The sequence below is a fragment of the Oncorhynchus masou genome, unplaced genomic scaffold (genome assembly GCF_036934945.1).
Source record: "Oncorhynchus masou masou isolate Uvic2021 unplaced genomic scaffold, UVic_Omas_1.1 unplaced_scaffold_443, whole genome shotgun sequence".
In the NCBI taxonomy this organism is placed as follows: Eukaryota; Metazoa; Chordata; class Actinopteri; order Salmoniformes; family Salmonidae; genus Oncorhynchus; species Oncorhynchus masou.
In genome coordinates this window covers 113,366-127,405 of record NW_027010822.1, presented here as the reverse complement: position 1 = coordinate 127,405, position 14,040 = coordinate 113,366, and the positions used below count along the sequence as shown (strand labels likewise).

General features: G+C 45.2%; 1 protein-coding gene across 1 annotated transcript; it reads right to left on the bottom strand.

Moving 5' to 3' along the window:
• Positions 1-361: 361 nt before the first annotated feature.
• LOC135535087 (potassium voltage-gated channel subfamily A member 1-like) lies at positions 362-5,051 on the bottom strand. Its single transcript, XM_064961811.1, has 2 exons — positions 4,327-5,051; positions 362-3,853 (listed from the first exon to the last, which is right to left on the bottom strand). Exon 2 carries the CDS (start codon positions 3,577-3,579, stop codon positions 2,095-2,097), a length of 1,485 nt encoding a protein of 494 aa, XP_064817883.1. The 5' UTR covers positions 3,580-3,853; positions 4,327-5,051; the 3' UTR covers positions 362-2,094.
• Between the last annotated feature and the right edge of the window lie 8,989 nt (positions 5,052-14,040).

Below are 14,040 nucleotides of genomic sequence, written 5' to 3'. Positions count from 1 at the left end.
GTAGGGAGGGAGGGGGGTTTGGTATCCCGGTAGGTCTCCTCCTCTGTGGGAAGGGAGGGGGGTTTGGTATCCCGGTAGGTCTCCTTCTCTGTGGGGAGGGAGGGGGTTTGGTATCCCGGTGGGTCTCCTCCTCTGTTTAAGATATGGTTGAGGTGTGTCCAGTCCAAACAGTAGTCCCGTCACACCGTACTGTATTCCCAAGGTCCCTCGACCCCGCAAGCTATTTAAATACTGACTGTCATGCATGGAATCAACCAGGATACATGGTACCGTAGTCAGGTAGGCCATAATGCTTAGTAGTTTGACATGCCATGATCCCCCCCCCAAAAAAAAAAAAAAAAAAAAAAATAGTTTCTGTTCCCTTAATATTTAACATTCAGCACTTAAATGCTCCTAAATAAGTAATAACATTAATAATAAATAAGCAGTGCACTTTTGGTGAAACCTAAACGAGAGAAAACCAAACCATAAAAAGAGAGAATTGGTCCGTCTTGGATCCGGTTTCAGTAGGAGAATATAATACAGGCTGTTGTTGTTTTAAATAATACAAATAATGCAACATTACCTGAGGTAATGTGTCGCGCATGCCAGTAATATAAAACAGTGTCTCAACATGCTAATTTCGAGCTTTTTTTTAATATATATATATATATATATGTCATGTCTTGTTATGTCTGTTCCTGTCCTTTCTCTTCATTCTCTCTCTCTGCTGGTCTTTTTAGGTTACCTTCTCTGTCTCTCATCCCTCAGCTGTTCTACATTTCCCCTAACTAGCTCATTCTCTCTTTCCCCACCTGTTCTCTCTTCCCCCTCTGATTAGGTCTCTATTTCTTTCTCTGTTCCTGCTACTTTCAGTGTCTGATTCTTGTTTGTGTTTTTTGATGCCAGAAGCAAGCTGTCGTCTCGTTTGCTTCCACCTTGTCCTGTCCTGTCGGAGTCTGCATGGCAGGTGCATCCTGCATTATACTACGTTCTTTTGTTCCATTGACTACGTTGGAAGAGGATTTATGCCATTCCTGTATTTTTATTAAAGAACTCTGTTTTCTGTTAAAACCGCGTTTGGGTCTTCACTCAAGTTCATAACAGAAGAATCAGACCAAGATTATTATCTCGCATGGCATCATCATCATCGTCATCGTGTTATCGTCACACCCCTGTGGGATTAGAGCAGGTGTTTTAGTTTCAGCATCTGCTGGGATAGAAAGTTTACAGATGTCGTCTGGTCTACAAACAGCCTCCACTTCTCATCATGTCTCCTTGGCGACAGGAGACCAGTGTTTTCGCTCAAACCTCTGTTTTCTGTGTGGGTTTTGTTTGTTGTTTGTTTCTATTGTGGATAAAGTGCTTAGCTGATCACTCAGTAGGTCTCCGGTAACTAGCAATCGTCGGAACAACAACTGCACCTTGAGGACAACGTTGGTCGATCTCTCTCTCTCTCTCTCTCTCTCTCTCTCTCTCTCTGACTGCAGATGGTTGTTGGGTTCGGGCTGAGATTCCAGATTCCTTTTCTCTTTCTTCAGCAGATACCGGTGCATTACGCAACTCACCCTCACCCAAGTTCCACTGTAATCCATTACCCATCATCCATAATCCATTAACAATTACCCATTATCCATAATCCATTATCCATAATACATTATCCATCATCCATTATCCATAATCCATTATCAATTATCCATGATCCATGATACATTATCCATGATACATGATACATTATCCATGATCCATATCCAGTATCCATAATCCATTATCCATGCAAAACCGTTTCTTCTTCAAAGAGCATGTTGTGTTTTCCCCGTTTCATATTTCAATGGCAGGATGTTTTCCGGTAACGTTAGGAACATAAAGATAATATGTTATTATAATACTTTTATCTTTCCCATTTTGAGAGTCAAACAAACCTCATTTTTCTTATCCTCTTTTGGTGAAACAGTTTTCTCTCTATTCATTCAAATGTAATTAACGCAATGCAAAAAAACACGCATTATTAACGAAGTTAAATCAAGCATTTCCCGAAACATTTCTACAATATTTACAAAGAACGGGGTGTCCTCATATCCCCATCGCTGCCATATAGAATGAATGTGTGTATTTCTAAACATCAGTCAGCAGCTTGCCCTTATTCACACAGTTCTGGTTGAGGACAGGCGTACAGTTAGCAGTTCTGAGATTCGCGTCCCTAAAGTTATCAATACTATTGTTGATCCCTTCGTCTATTTCCATGTATTCTGACTTGCTGGCGATAGAGTTGGAGCTGCGGCGCGATGAGTTGCTGTCTGAGTTAAGGTCCTGGTTGCTGACGTTAAGAAGCTGCGCCTGCTCCTCTCCCTCCGTCTCCCGGTGATAGAAATAGTTAAAGTTGGACACGATCACAGGCACCGGCAGCGCGATGGTCAGCACTCCGGCGATGGCGCAGAGCGAGCCCACTATCTTACCGCCGATGGTCACCGGGTACATGTCCCCGTAGCCCACCGTTGTCATGGAGACCACGGCCCACCAGAATGCGTCAGGGATGCTTGTGAAGAAAGATTCCTTCTCCTCCGCCTCGGCGAAATAGACAGCGCTGGAGAAGAGGATGACTCCGATGAAGAGGAAGAAAATGAGCAGCCCCAACTCTCTCATACTGGCTTTGAGGGTTTGTCCTAATATCTGAAGCCCCTTGGAGTGTCTGGACAGCTTGAAGATCCTGAACACCCTGACCAGTCGGATGACCCTGAGGATGGCCAGAGACGCGGCCTGCTCACTTGGTTTCTCCTTCCCCTCCTGGTCCTCTGCCAGCTCGGTGCCCAGCGTGATGAAGTAGGGTATGATAGCTACTATGTCTATAGTATTCATCATGTTTTTAAAGAAAGCTGCCTTGCTCGGGCAGGCGAAGAACCGCACAATCAACTCGAAGGAGAACCAGATGATACACAGGGTCTCCACTATGAAGAAAGGATCGGTGAGAATATTTGGTTTGTAATAGAATGTCACGTTGCCTACAGTTTCCATCCTACCCCTGGGGTCCTCTTTGAGTTCTGGCAGCGTCTCCAAACAGAATATGACTATTGAAATTAAGATAACCATCACCGATACTATAGCTATCCCTCTGGCGGGTCCCGAACTCTCCGGGTATTCAAACAGCAACCAGACCTGTCGTTGGAACTCTTTGTCTGGTAGCGCTTTTTCCTCTTCTCTAATAAAACCTTCGTCTTCTCGAAACTTCTCCATGGCCTCTGCCCCGAGCTCGTAAAACTTGATCTCCTCCGAGAACATATCCAGAGGAACGTTAACGGGCCTCCTCAACCGCCCTCCGGACTGGTAGTAATATAGAATAGCGTCAAAACTCGGCCGGTTCCGGTCAAAAAAGTACTCGTTTCTAAGCGGATCGAAGTAGCGCATTCTCTTTTTGGGGTTACCTAGTAACGTCTCAGGGAATTGACTGAGTGTTTTTAACTGGGTCTCGAAGCGCAGCCCTGAGATGTTAATGACAACCCTCTCGCAGCACTCGTGGTCCCCGTGGTCTGGTGGGTAGGTGTCCTGCAGGTGCCCCGGCATGGTTGACGTCTCATCCATGTTATCTCCGGCCACCACAGTCATCCTGGCGGTGTTGCCCGGGCTCAGCGCAGCGCTATGCGGCAGGAGATGCTCGGCTCAGCCCGGTGGGGGCAGGCATCCAGTAGCTCTCACTGCGCGCCTCAGATTTCTCCCCTCTCTCTCTTCTGTCTGATAGAAACCCCCGTGCATTCACCCGGGCCAGGCAGGCAGAGGGCCAACTCGCCAAGCGCCGCTCCCCTTAAGGCTCTCTTGCTCCTCTCTCCGAGGAGTCCTCCATTGCTGCTCCTCCTTCTTCTTCTTCTCCTTCGTCTTCCACCTAGTCGGAGGGAGGAAGGGAAGAGTGAGAAATAAAAGGAATCAAACGCAAGAGAGAGAGATCTTTTTTCCAGCTTAGCAGAGTTATCTCAGTGTTTGTGACATGCTGTAGTCTAGTTGGGGGAGAGGACGCCCACCTAACTGCGTGGGGGTGGGGGGGACGCCCACCTAACAGCGTGGGGTGGGGGGGGGGTGGGGGGAGAGGACGCCCACCTAACAGGAACAGGTTGACCAGCATAGAGGACATCCAGGAGACAACAACACTGTGATATGGAGACAACTGGGTTGTATATCGCATACATCATTATTCCAGTTTCACTACTACTGCCCACCCTCTGCATCTCCGTCCAGTGTACAAACCCTCTACACACTGAACACCTATTACCTTGTAATAACTACAACACCAATGACAATAACGACCGTCAATAAAGATACATTAATAATGACCGAACTGTCGGCTCTGTTATTAATTACCTGGATTTCCGTTTGGTGGTGGTGCACCCGCCAGCCACGGCTACAACTTTACAGTCCCGGCGTTTTGTTTTAAAGGTGGCGGATATCACTTTACTGCACTGTACAGTACGAGCTCCGGTGAAATATTCATAGACTGTACTGTCTCCGTTAATATCATCCACGCTATTCCCGTGTTATTGGCTTCTAACCTCGACTGGGGCGACCGTTAATATCATCCACGTTATTCCCGTGTTATTGGGTTCTAACCTCGACTGGGGCGACCGTTAATATCATCCACGCTATTCCCGTGTTATTGGCTTCTAACCTCGACTGGAGCGACCGTTAATATCATCCACGTTATTCCGGTGTTATTGGCTTCTAAACGTCGACTGGAGTGACCGTTAATATCAACCACGTTATTCCGGTGTTATTTGCTTCCAATGTCGACTAGGGCGACCTTCTTGAGGTACCGAACGGCTCTGAATCGCCTTGGAAGAAGCGTAAATCTCTTGACAGGCAATTTAAAACCATGCTGAAGAAACGGTACGAACGAGGAATAGAGAGAATGAAATATAATAGGAAAGAAAGAAAAGAAAGAAAGCCGTTAACTTGATCTCCGCTCCAACGGACGGCAACACCGACGAGTAGTTCCCACTTGGTCTTTTGACCGTCACGCGTGGCTGCGCTCTCCAGCAGCGTGGTCGTGAAATTAGGATGGTGTGAGTGAGAAGGTTTGAGCTGAACACGTTAGTGGGGCAGTGAGAGAGAGAGAGGGAGCAGAATCACACAACCATTTCCCTTCCCGGCTCTGCTCTGCACTGCAGTTTGCCGCATCAGCAGAAACGCAACGTTAGAAAGCTCTCCTCTCCTGGTTTGGTGCAGTAGAACAGCTAGAACTCAACATGACGCGGCCGTCCCAAGACGCACCGCTGTAACGCACCCATTATCCCCGCCGAGATAAACATGTAGCACCTGACAAACACCGGGGGTTTAAGGCATCACTGAGCCACAGCCAATATAATACTTAAATAATGTGAACGCATGTTGCAGGATTTCATACAGAGAAGAGAGAGAGCGAGAGAGAGGTGGGGAGGGAGGCGGAAGACGGGGAGAGAGAGATAGAGAGATAGAGCGAGAGAGAGGTGGGGAGGGAGGCGGAAGACGGGGAGAGAGAGAGAGAGAGAGCGTAAGAGAGGAGTGGGAGAGAAGGGGAGGGGAAGCGGTTCGACGCAATGCAGACATACTGTACTATAACACCTGCTGCCACAAATACACACACACACACACACACACACACACACACACACACACACACACACACACACACACACACACACACACACACACACACACACACACACACACACACACACACACCGGCAGCACCAAAACAACAGATCATTGGGTAAGCCACCTCTGCTGTAAAAACCCGAGTCATTGTACGGTGGCGCGACTGGTTGAGATATATTTAAATCCCTCTGGCAAACGGAGCTAATCGAAACGGTGATGCGAGCCAATGACATTTTAGGTAAATTGACGAGGACGGAGAAACGGGGTTGAACGACACAATGGGTGATCTATTTGACTGTTTTCATCTCTGGATATGTGACCGGGGAGTTTATTTTAGCATCCTTTACTTAACTCGGCTCGTCAGTTATTAACGACACGTTCTTATTTACAATGACGGCCTCCTCCGGTCAACCCCGGACGACGATTGTGCGCCGCCCTATGGGACTCCTACTCACGGCCAGATGTGATACAGCCTGGATTCGAACCGGGTACTATAGTGACGCCTCCTGCGCTGAGATGCGGTGCCTCACTCGGTAGTGGCACCAACAGGAAATTTCCTCCAATGATAAGACGTGGTTATCAGCTGCATCATGTGATGTAACGGCTGGGGTCTTTTCCCACGTAAACACCTATAGTGGGTCTGCTTGATAAAAACACATTATTATTCTTATTGGATCACATTTAGTATGTCAACAGAAGTGTATTTAACATACAATTGAACCTTGTTTTCTGTGTCTGCCATTCTGTGGTCCAGGATTTTCATCACGGTGATTACACTATGGTTTCAATAGTTTGAGGAATTATGACGTTAGATACATGTCTAGTTGGGCCATATAGACTAGTAGGTGTTCCCCTGTCCCCAAGACAAGGTGACTGGTAGTAGCACTCACCAAGGGATTAACACCAGGGGCTTTAACACCAAAGGATTTAACACCAAGGGATTTAATACCAAGGGATTTAACACCAGGGGATTTAACAGAAAGGAGTTTAACACCAGGGGATTTAACACCAGGGGATTTAACAGCAAGGGGTTTATCACCAAGGGATTTAACACCAGGGGATTTAACACCAGGGGATTTAACACCAATGGATTTTACACCAGGGGGTTTAACACCAGGGGATTTAACAGCAAGGGGTTTATCACCAAGGGATTTTACACCAGAGGATTTAATACCAGGGGATTTAACAGCAAGGGGTTTAACACCAGGGGATTTAACAGCAAGGGGTTTAACACCAGGGAGTTTAACACCAATGGATTTAACACCAGGGGGTTTAACACCAAGGGATTTAACACCAGGGGGTTTAACACCAAGGGATTTAACACCAAGGGATTTAACACCAGGGGGTTTGACACCAGGGAGTTTAACACCATGGGATTTAACACCAGGGGGTTTGACACCAGGGAGTTTAACACCAGGGAATTTAACACCAGGGGGTTTGACACCAGGGAGTTTAACACCAGGGAATTTAACACCAGGGGATTTGACACCAGGGAGTTTCACACCAGGGAGTTTAACACAAGGGGGTTTAACACCAGGGGATTTAACACCAAGGGGTTTAACACCAGAGGGTTTAACACCAGGGGATTTAACACCAAGGGGTTTAACACCAGGGGGTTTAACACCAGGGGATTTAACACCAAGGGGTTTAACACCAGGGGGTTTAACACCAGGGGATTTAACACCAAGGGGTTTAACACCAGGGGATTTAACACCAAGGGGTTTAACACCAGGGGAATTAACACCAGGGGTTTAACACCAGGGTATTTAACTCCAGGGGGTTTAACACCAGGGGATTTAACACCAAGGGGTTTAACACCAGGGGATTTAACACCAAGGGGTTTAACACCAGGGGAATTAACACCAGGGGCTTTAACACCAGGGGGTTTATTACCAGGGAGTTTAACACCAGGGAGTTTTACATTAGGGAGTTTTACACCAGGGGGTTTAACACGAGACAGAATCAGCTGACAGGATATATGGCTTGGGGGTGGAGGAATGTCTATAGTCTTCAGGCCTAAAAGGTTCCAACTCTGAACGTCTTTCTCCCTCTGGAGGCTGGTGTAGGATATCTAGCCTGGTCTCTCATAGACTAGACATAACATAGTACAAGTACATCTGGGACTCTCAAAACAGTATGATATGTTACGTTTGGTAGAGTTACATAAGACAGAAGGTTACTTAAGGCAACAACGAAAGGACAGTGGTTGGTCGGTGTGCATGAGTAGGTTCATAACGCGAACGTCTAGTCTATAAAACTATAGTGTTTTAGCTAACTAGCAACTTGTCATCTTCTTACTACTTTTTTAGCTGATTAGCAACTAATTAGCAATGTTAGCTAACCCTTCCCCTAATCCTAACCTTAACCCTTTTAGCTAACTCTTCCGTTAACCTTAAACCCTTCAACCTAACTCGTAACCTTATCCCTAACCTTAACCCTAACCCCTAGCCGTGCTAATGTTAGCCAGCCAGCTAACGTTAGCATTAGCCACCTAGCTAACATTAGCCAGAACAAATTGGAATTCTTAACATATTGAACGTTTTTGCAAGTGAAAACACACCATCCAGAACGTAACATATCAAACTAAATGGAGTGTCTCTAACATGGGATATGAGATATGAGCTTAAATGTTCCACTGGATGTCAGAAGGTGAATTCACCAATTTGTAAGTCGCTCTGGATAAGAGCGTCTGCTAAATGACTTAAATGTAAATGTAAATGTTAAATCCCTCCGTTCAGGAGAGACAATGGTGGTATTTAAACTATTTCCCAAAATGAAACACTGTTCCCTTGATGGTGCACGGGCTGTTCCAAAGTAGTACACTATATAGAGAATAGGGTTTCATTTGGGACTCAGTCATTTCCTCTCCCTATAGCCCATTATCTGTCTCTGGCTATTAGGATGTGTTGATAACCTTTAAAGCTGACTGATTCTAAGACCTCACACACAGAGTACAGTACTTTACATGCATCACGTGTTATAGCAACAGTAGAGAATAGAGCCACAGGATCGTCAAGCAGGCTTATGTCTGTGCAAGGACTTCTGGTATCATTGATTCATACCTCTTGTCTCTGTTCCCTTTTACATTTATGAGAGCGAGATCAAGAGAGAGAGAGAGACTCGACATATCAATTAGTATCTGGCTAAAAATACTTGAATGAGTTAAAGAACCCATTGCCCATTATGGTTGTGAGGTCTGGGATCCGCTCACCAACCAATCATTCACAAAATGGGACAAACACCAAATTGAGACTCTGTGTGCAGAATTCTGCCAAAACATCCTCTGTACAACGTAGAACACCAAATAATGCATGCAGAGCAGAATTAGGCCGATACCCACTAATTATGAAAATCCAGAAAAGAGACATTACATTCTATAACCACCTAAAAGGAAGCAATTCCCAAAACTTCTTTAACAAAGCCATCACCTACAGAGAGATGAACCTGGAGAAGAGTCCCCTAAGCAAGCTGGTCCTGGGGCTCTGTTCACAAACACAAAGACACTCCACAGAGCCCCAGGACAGCAACACAATTAGACCCAATCAAATCATGAGAAAACCAAAAGAAAATTACTTGACACATTGGAAAGCATTTTCAAAAAAAAAGGAGCAACTTAGAATGCTATTTGGCCCTAAACAGAGAGTACATAGTGGCAGAATAGCTGACCACTGTGACTGACCCAAAATTAAGGATTGCTTTGACTATGTACAGACTCAGTGAGCATAGCCTTGCTATTGAGAAAGGCCGCCGTAGGCAGACCTGGCTCTCAAGAGAAGACAGGCTATGTGCTCACTGCCCACAAAATGAGGTGGAAACAGTGTGCCATCACAGCAGCAAGATTTGTGACCTGTTCCCACAAGAAAAGGGCAACCATTGAAGAACACACCATTGTAAATACAACCCACATTTATGCTTATTTATTTTCCATTTTGTACTTTAACTATTTGCACACCAGTATACCACTGTATATAGCCATAATAAGACATGTGAAATATGTCAATTCCCTTGAAACTTGTAATTGTAATGTTTACTGTTCATTTTTTAATTGTCTAGTTTTACTTTTGTTTATTATCTATTTCACTTGCATTGGGCAATGTAAACATATTTTTCCCATGAAAATAAAGCGGTAAGAATTTAAATGAATTGAGAGAGAGAGAGAGAGAGAGAGAGAGAGAGAGAGAGAGAGAGAGAGAGAGAGAGAGAGAGAGAGAGAGAGAGAGAGAGAGAGAGAGAGAGAGGAGAGAGAGAGAGAGAGAGAGAGGGGGAGAGAGAGAGAAAGAGAGAGAGACAGAGAGAGAGAGAGGTAGAGAGAGAGAGAGAGAGGGGGAGAGAGAAAGAGAGAGAGAGAGGGAGAGAGGGAGAGAGAGAGAGAGAGAGAGAGAGAGAGAGAGAGAGAGAGAGAGAAATAAAGAGAGAGAGAGAGAGAGAGAGAGAGAGAGAGAGGGAGAGAGAGAAATAAAGAGAGAGAGAGAGGGAGAGAGAGAGGGAGAGAGAGAGAAAGAGAGAGAGAGAGAGAGAGAAGAGAGAGAGAAAGAGAAGAGAGAGAGAGAGAGAGACAGAGAGAGAGAAAGAAAGAGAGGGAGAGAGAGAGGGAGAGAGAGAGAAAGAGAGAGAGAGAGTGAGAGAGAGAGAGAAAGAGAGAGAGAAAGAAAGAGAGAGAGAGAGACAGAGAGAGAGAGAGAGAGGGAGACTCGGATCATTGGCCTGTGGGGTAATATATTCCCGACGGAGCCGTCTGCCTGGTCCCATCTGATAGAACCCTCTCATTCCTTCTCCCTGGAACGCTCCCACAATAACAGATTCTCCCGCCGCTGTATTTCCATTCAACCTCGAATAAAACCCCACATAACCTATTGAGGACAGATGTAAGGTCTGAGATGTGGGCTGTTTATGTAGCCGCTGGGGGGGGAGGAGGGGGGGCTGCAAGGGAGGGGGAGAAATAGAGGAGGAGGAATTCCCGACGGTTAATATATATATTTTTTTTAAAGCTCAGTTTCAGTTTCAGCACCATGGACAGCGGATCGAGCACAGCGCCTGTTTCTGACATATCCCGTTCCGCGTAACCCGGATCACGTGATGCAGTGTGAGAGGCGGGGGCTCCTCCAAAACAATAGACCTGATCGAAGGATAAAAGAATGTTGTTTCTTCTTCTTTTTTTCTTTTCGTCTCTGTTCAACTACTATTCATTTACTGTAATTGATGAAGCCTCAGCCTGTACTGCTGGACCCAAATTCGCAAAATAGGACTCTCTTATTGTTACCACGTGTTTCTACACCGTTACAGTGCTGCTCGGCAATACTACTGTAATATTATAGTGGTCTGCTGTTTCTGCCAGCAGCCCAGCAGACCAACACAGAGTGGCGGAGCAAAGAGCCAGCCAACGGTGCTAACGGTGCTAGCAGAAAACTATCATCAAATGCTAGACGCATGCTAGCAATTCTAGCTTACATCTGACACTGCTAGGCTAGCTAACATCTCACAGGGCTAGCAATGCTAGCTAACATCTGACACTGCTAGGCTAGCTAACTTCTGACACTGCTAGGCTACCTAGAGGGGGACGCAAGAGAAACAGCAGGGGAGGTAGAGGGAGGTAGAGAGAGGGAGGGAGAGAGAGGGAGGGAGGGAAGGAGAGAGGGATGGAGGTAGAGGGAGAGAGGGATGGATAGGGAGGGAGGGAGAGAGAGGGATGAGAGAGAGGGAGGTAGAGAGAGGGATGGAGAGAGAGGGAGGTAGAGAGAGGGAGGTAGAGAGAGGGATGGAGAGGGAGAGAGAGGGATGAGAGAGAGGGAGGTAGAGAGAGGGATCGATAGTGAGCGAGGTAGAGAGAGGGATGGAGAGAAAGGGAGGTAGAGAGAGGGAGGTAGAGAGAGGGATGGAGAGAAAGGGAGGTAGAGAGAGGGAGGTAGAGAGAGGCAGGGAGAGAGATATATGGAGAAACGAGAGAGAGGAAAGGTTCTGTACGGCATGTTCAACACCATTCTCCATGGCAACCAGTAGGTTCCAGAGACAGATGCAGAGAGAGGATAAAAACAAGGTCTGCCTTGTCACATCGGTTCACATATTATGAGCTGCAAGAGAGAGGGAAGAGAGAGAGAAGAGAGAGAGAAGAGAGAGAGAAGAGAGAGAGAGGGAGAGAGAGGGAAGAGAGGGAGAGAGAGAGAGGGAGAGAGAGGGAGAGAGAGGGAGGGAGAGGGAAGAGAGAGAGAGGGAGAGAGAGGATAAAAACAAGGTCTGCCTTGTCACATTGGTTCACATATTATGAGCTGCAAGAGAGAGGGAAGAGAGAGGGAAGAGAGAGAGAAGAGAGAGAGAGGGAGAGGGAAGAGAGAGAGAAGAGAGAGGGAGGGAGAGAGAAGAGAGAGGGAAGAGAGAGGGAGGGAGAGAGAGAAGAGAGAGGGAGGGAGAGAGAGAAGAGAGAGGGAGAGAGCGACAGAGAAAGAGATGGGGGGAACTTAATGTCATGTTTACTGTTCATTTTTATTGTATATTTCACTTTTGTATATTATCTACTCCACTTGCTTTGGAAATGTTAACATATGTTTCCCATGCCAATAAAGCCTTGTGAATTGAATTTCGAGAAAGAAAGAAAGAGAGAGAGAGAGAGAGAGAGAGAGAGAGAGAGAGAGAGAGAGAGAGAGAGAGAGAGAGAGAGAGAGCGAGACAGATAGATAGATAGATAGATATATAGATAGATAGATAGATAGATAGATAGATGAAGGGAAGAGAGTTATACTGTACTGTCTGTAGTTGTACTGTACTGTCTGTAGTTATACTGTACTGTCTGTAGTTATACTATACTGTCTGTAGTTATACTGTACTGTCTGTAGTTATACTGTACTGTCTGTAGTTATAGTGTACTGTCTGTAGTTATACTGTACTGTCTGTAGTTATACTGTACTGTCTGTAGTTATACTATACTGTCTGTAGTTATACTGTACTGTCTGTAGTTATACTGTACTGTCTGTAGTTATACTGTACTGTCTGTAGTTATAGTGTACTGTCTGTAGTTATACTGTACTCTCTGTAGTTATACTATACTGTCTGTAATTATACTATACTGTCTGTAGTTATAGTGTACTGTCTGTAGTTATACTGTACTGTCTGTAGTTATACTGTACTGTCTGTAGTTATACTATACTGTCTGTAGTTATACTGTACTGTCTGTAGTTATAGTGTACTGTCTGTAGTTATACTGTACTGTCTGTAGTTATACTGTACTGTCTGTAGTTATACTGTACTGTCTGTAGTTATAGTGTACTGTCTGTAGTTATACTGTACTGTCTGTAGTTATACTGTACTGTCTGTAGTTATACTGTACTGTCTGTAGTTATAGTGTACTGTCTGTAGTTATACTGTACTGTCTGTAGTTATACTGTACTGTCTGTAGTTATACTGTACTGTCTGTAGTTATAGTGTACTGTCGGTAGTTGTACTGTACTGTCTGTAGTTATACTGTACTGTCTGTAGTTATAGTGTACTGTCTGTAGTTATACTGTACTGTCTGTAGTTATACTGTACTGTCTGTAGTTATACTGTACTGTCTGTAGTTATACTACACTGTCTGTAGTTATACTGTACTGTCTGTAGTTATAGTGTACTGCCTGTAGTTATAGTGTACTGTCTGTAGTTATACTATACTGTCTGTAGTTATACTGTACTGTCTGTAGTTATACTGTACTGTCTGTAGTTATACTGTACTGTCTGTAGTTGTACTGTACTGTCTGTAGTTATACTGTACTGTCTGTAGTTGTACTGTACTGTCTGTAGTTGTACTGTACAGTCTGTAGTTATACTGTACTGTCTGTAGTTATAGTGTACTGTCTGTAGTTGTACTGTGCTGTCTGTAGTTATACTGTACTGTCTGTAGTTGTACTGTACTGTCTGTAGTTGTACTGTGCTGTCTGTAGTTATACTGTACTGTCTGTAGTTGTACTGTACTGTCTGTAGTTGTACTGTGCTGTCTGTAGTTGTACTGTACTGTCTGTAGTTGTACTGTGCTGTCTGTAGTTGTACTGTACTGTCTGTAGTTGTACTGTACTGTCTGTAGTTATACTGTACTGTCTGTAGTTATACTGTACTGTCTGTAGTTATAGTGTGTGTATCATATGTCAGGTTGAGGCTGAGGCTCTAGTCCTGAGTGTGTATCTGAGGCTGTAGTCCTGAGTGTGTATCTGAGGCTGTAGTCCTGAGTGTGTGTATCTGAGGCTGTAGTCCTGAGTGTGTATCTGAGGCTGTAGTCCTCAGTGTGTGTATCTGAGGCTGTAGTCCTGAGTGTGTATCTGAGGCAGTAGTCCTGAGTGTGTATATCTGAGGCTGTAGTCCTGAGTGTGTATATCTGAGGCTGTAATCCTGAGTGTGTATCTGAGGCTGTAGTCCTGAGTGTGTGTATCTGAGGCTGTAGTCCTGAGTGTGTGTATCTGAGGCTGTAGTCCTGAGTGTGTGTAT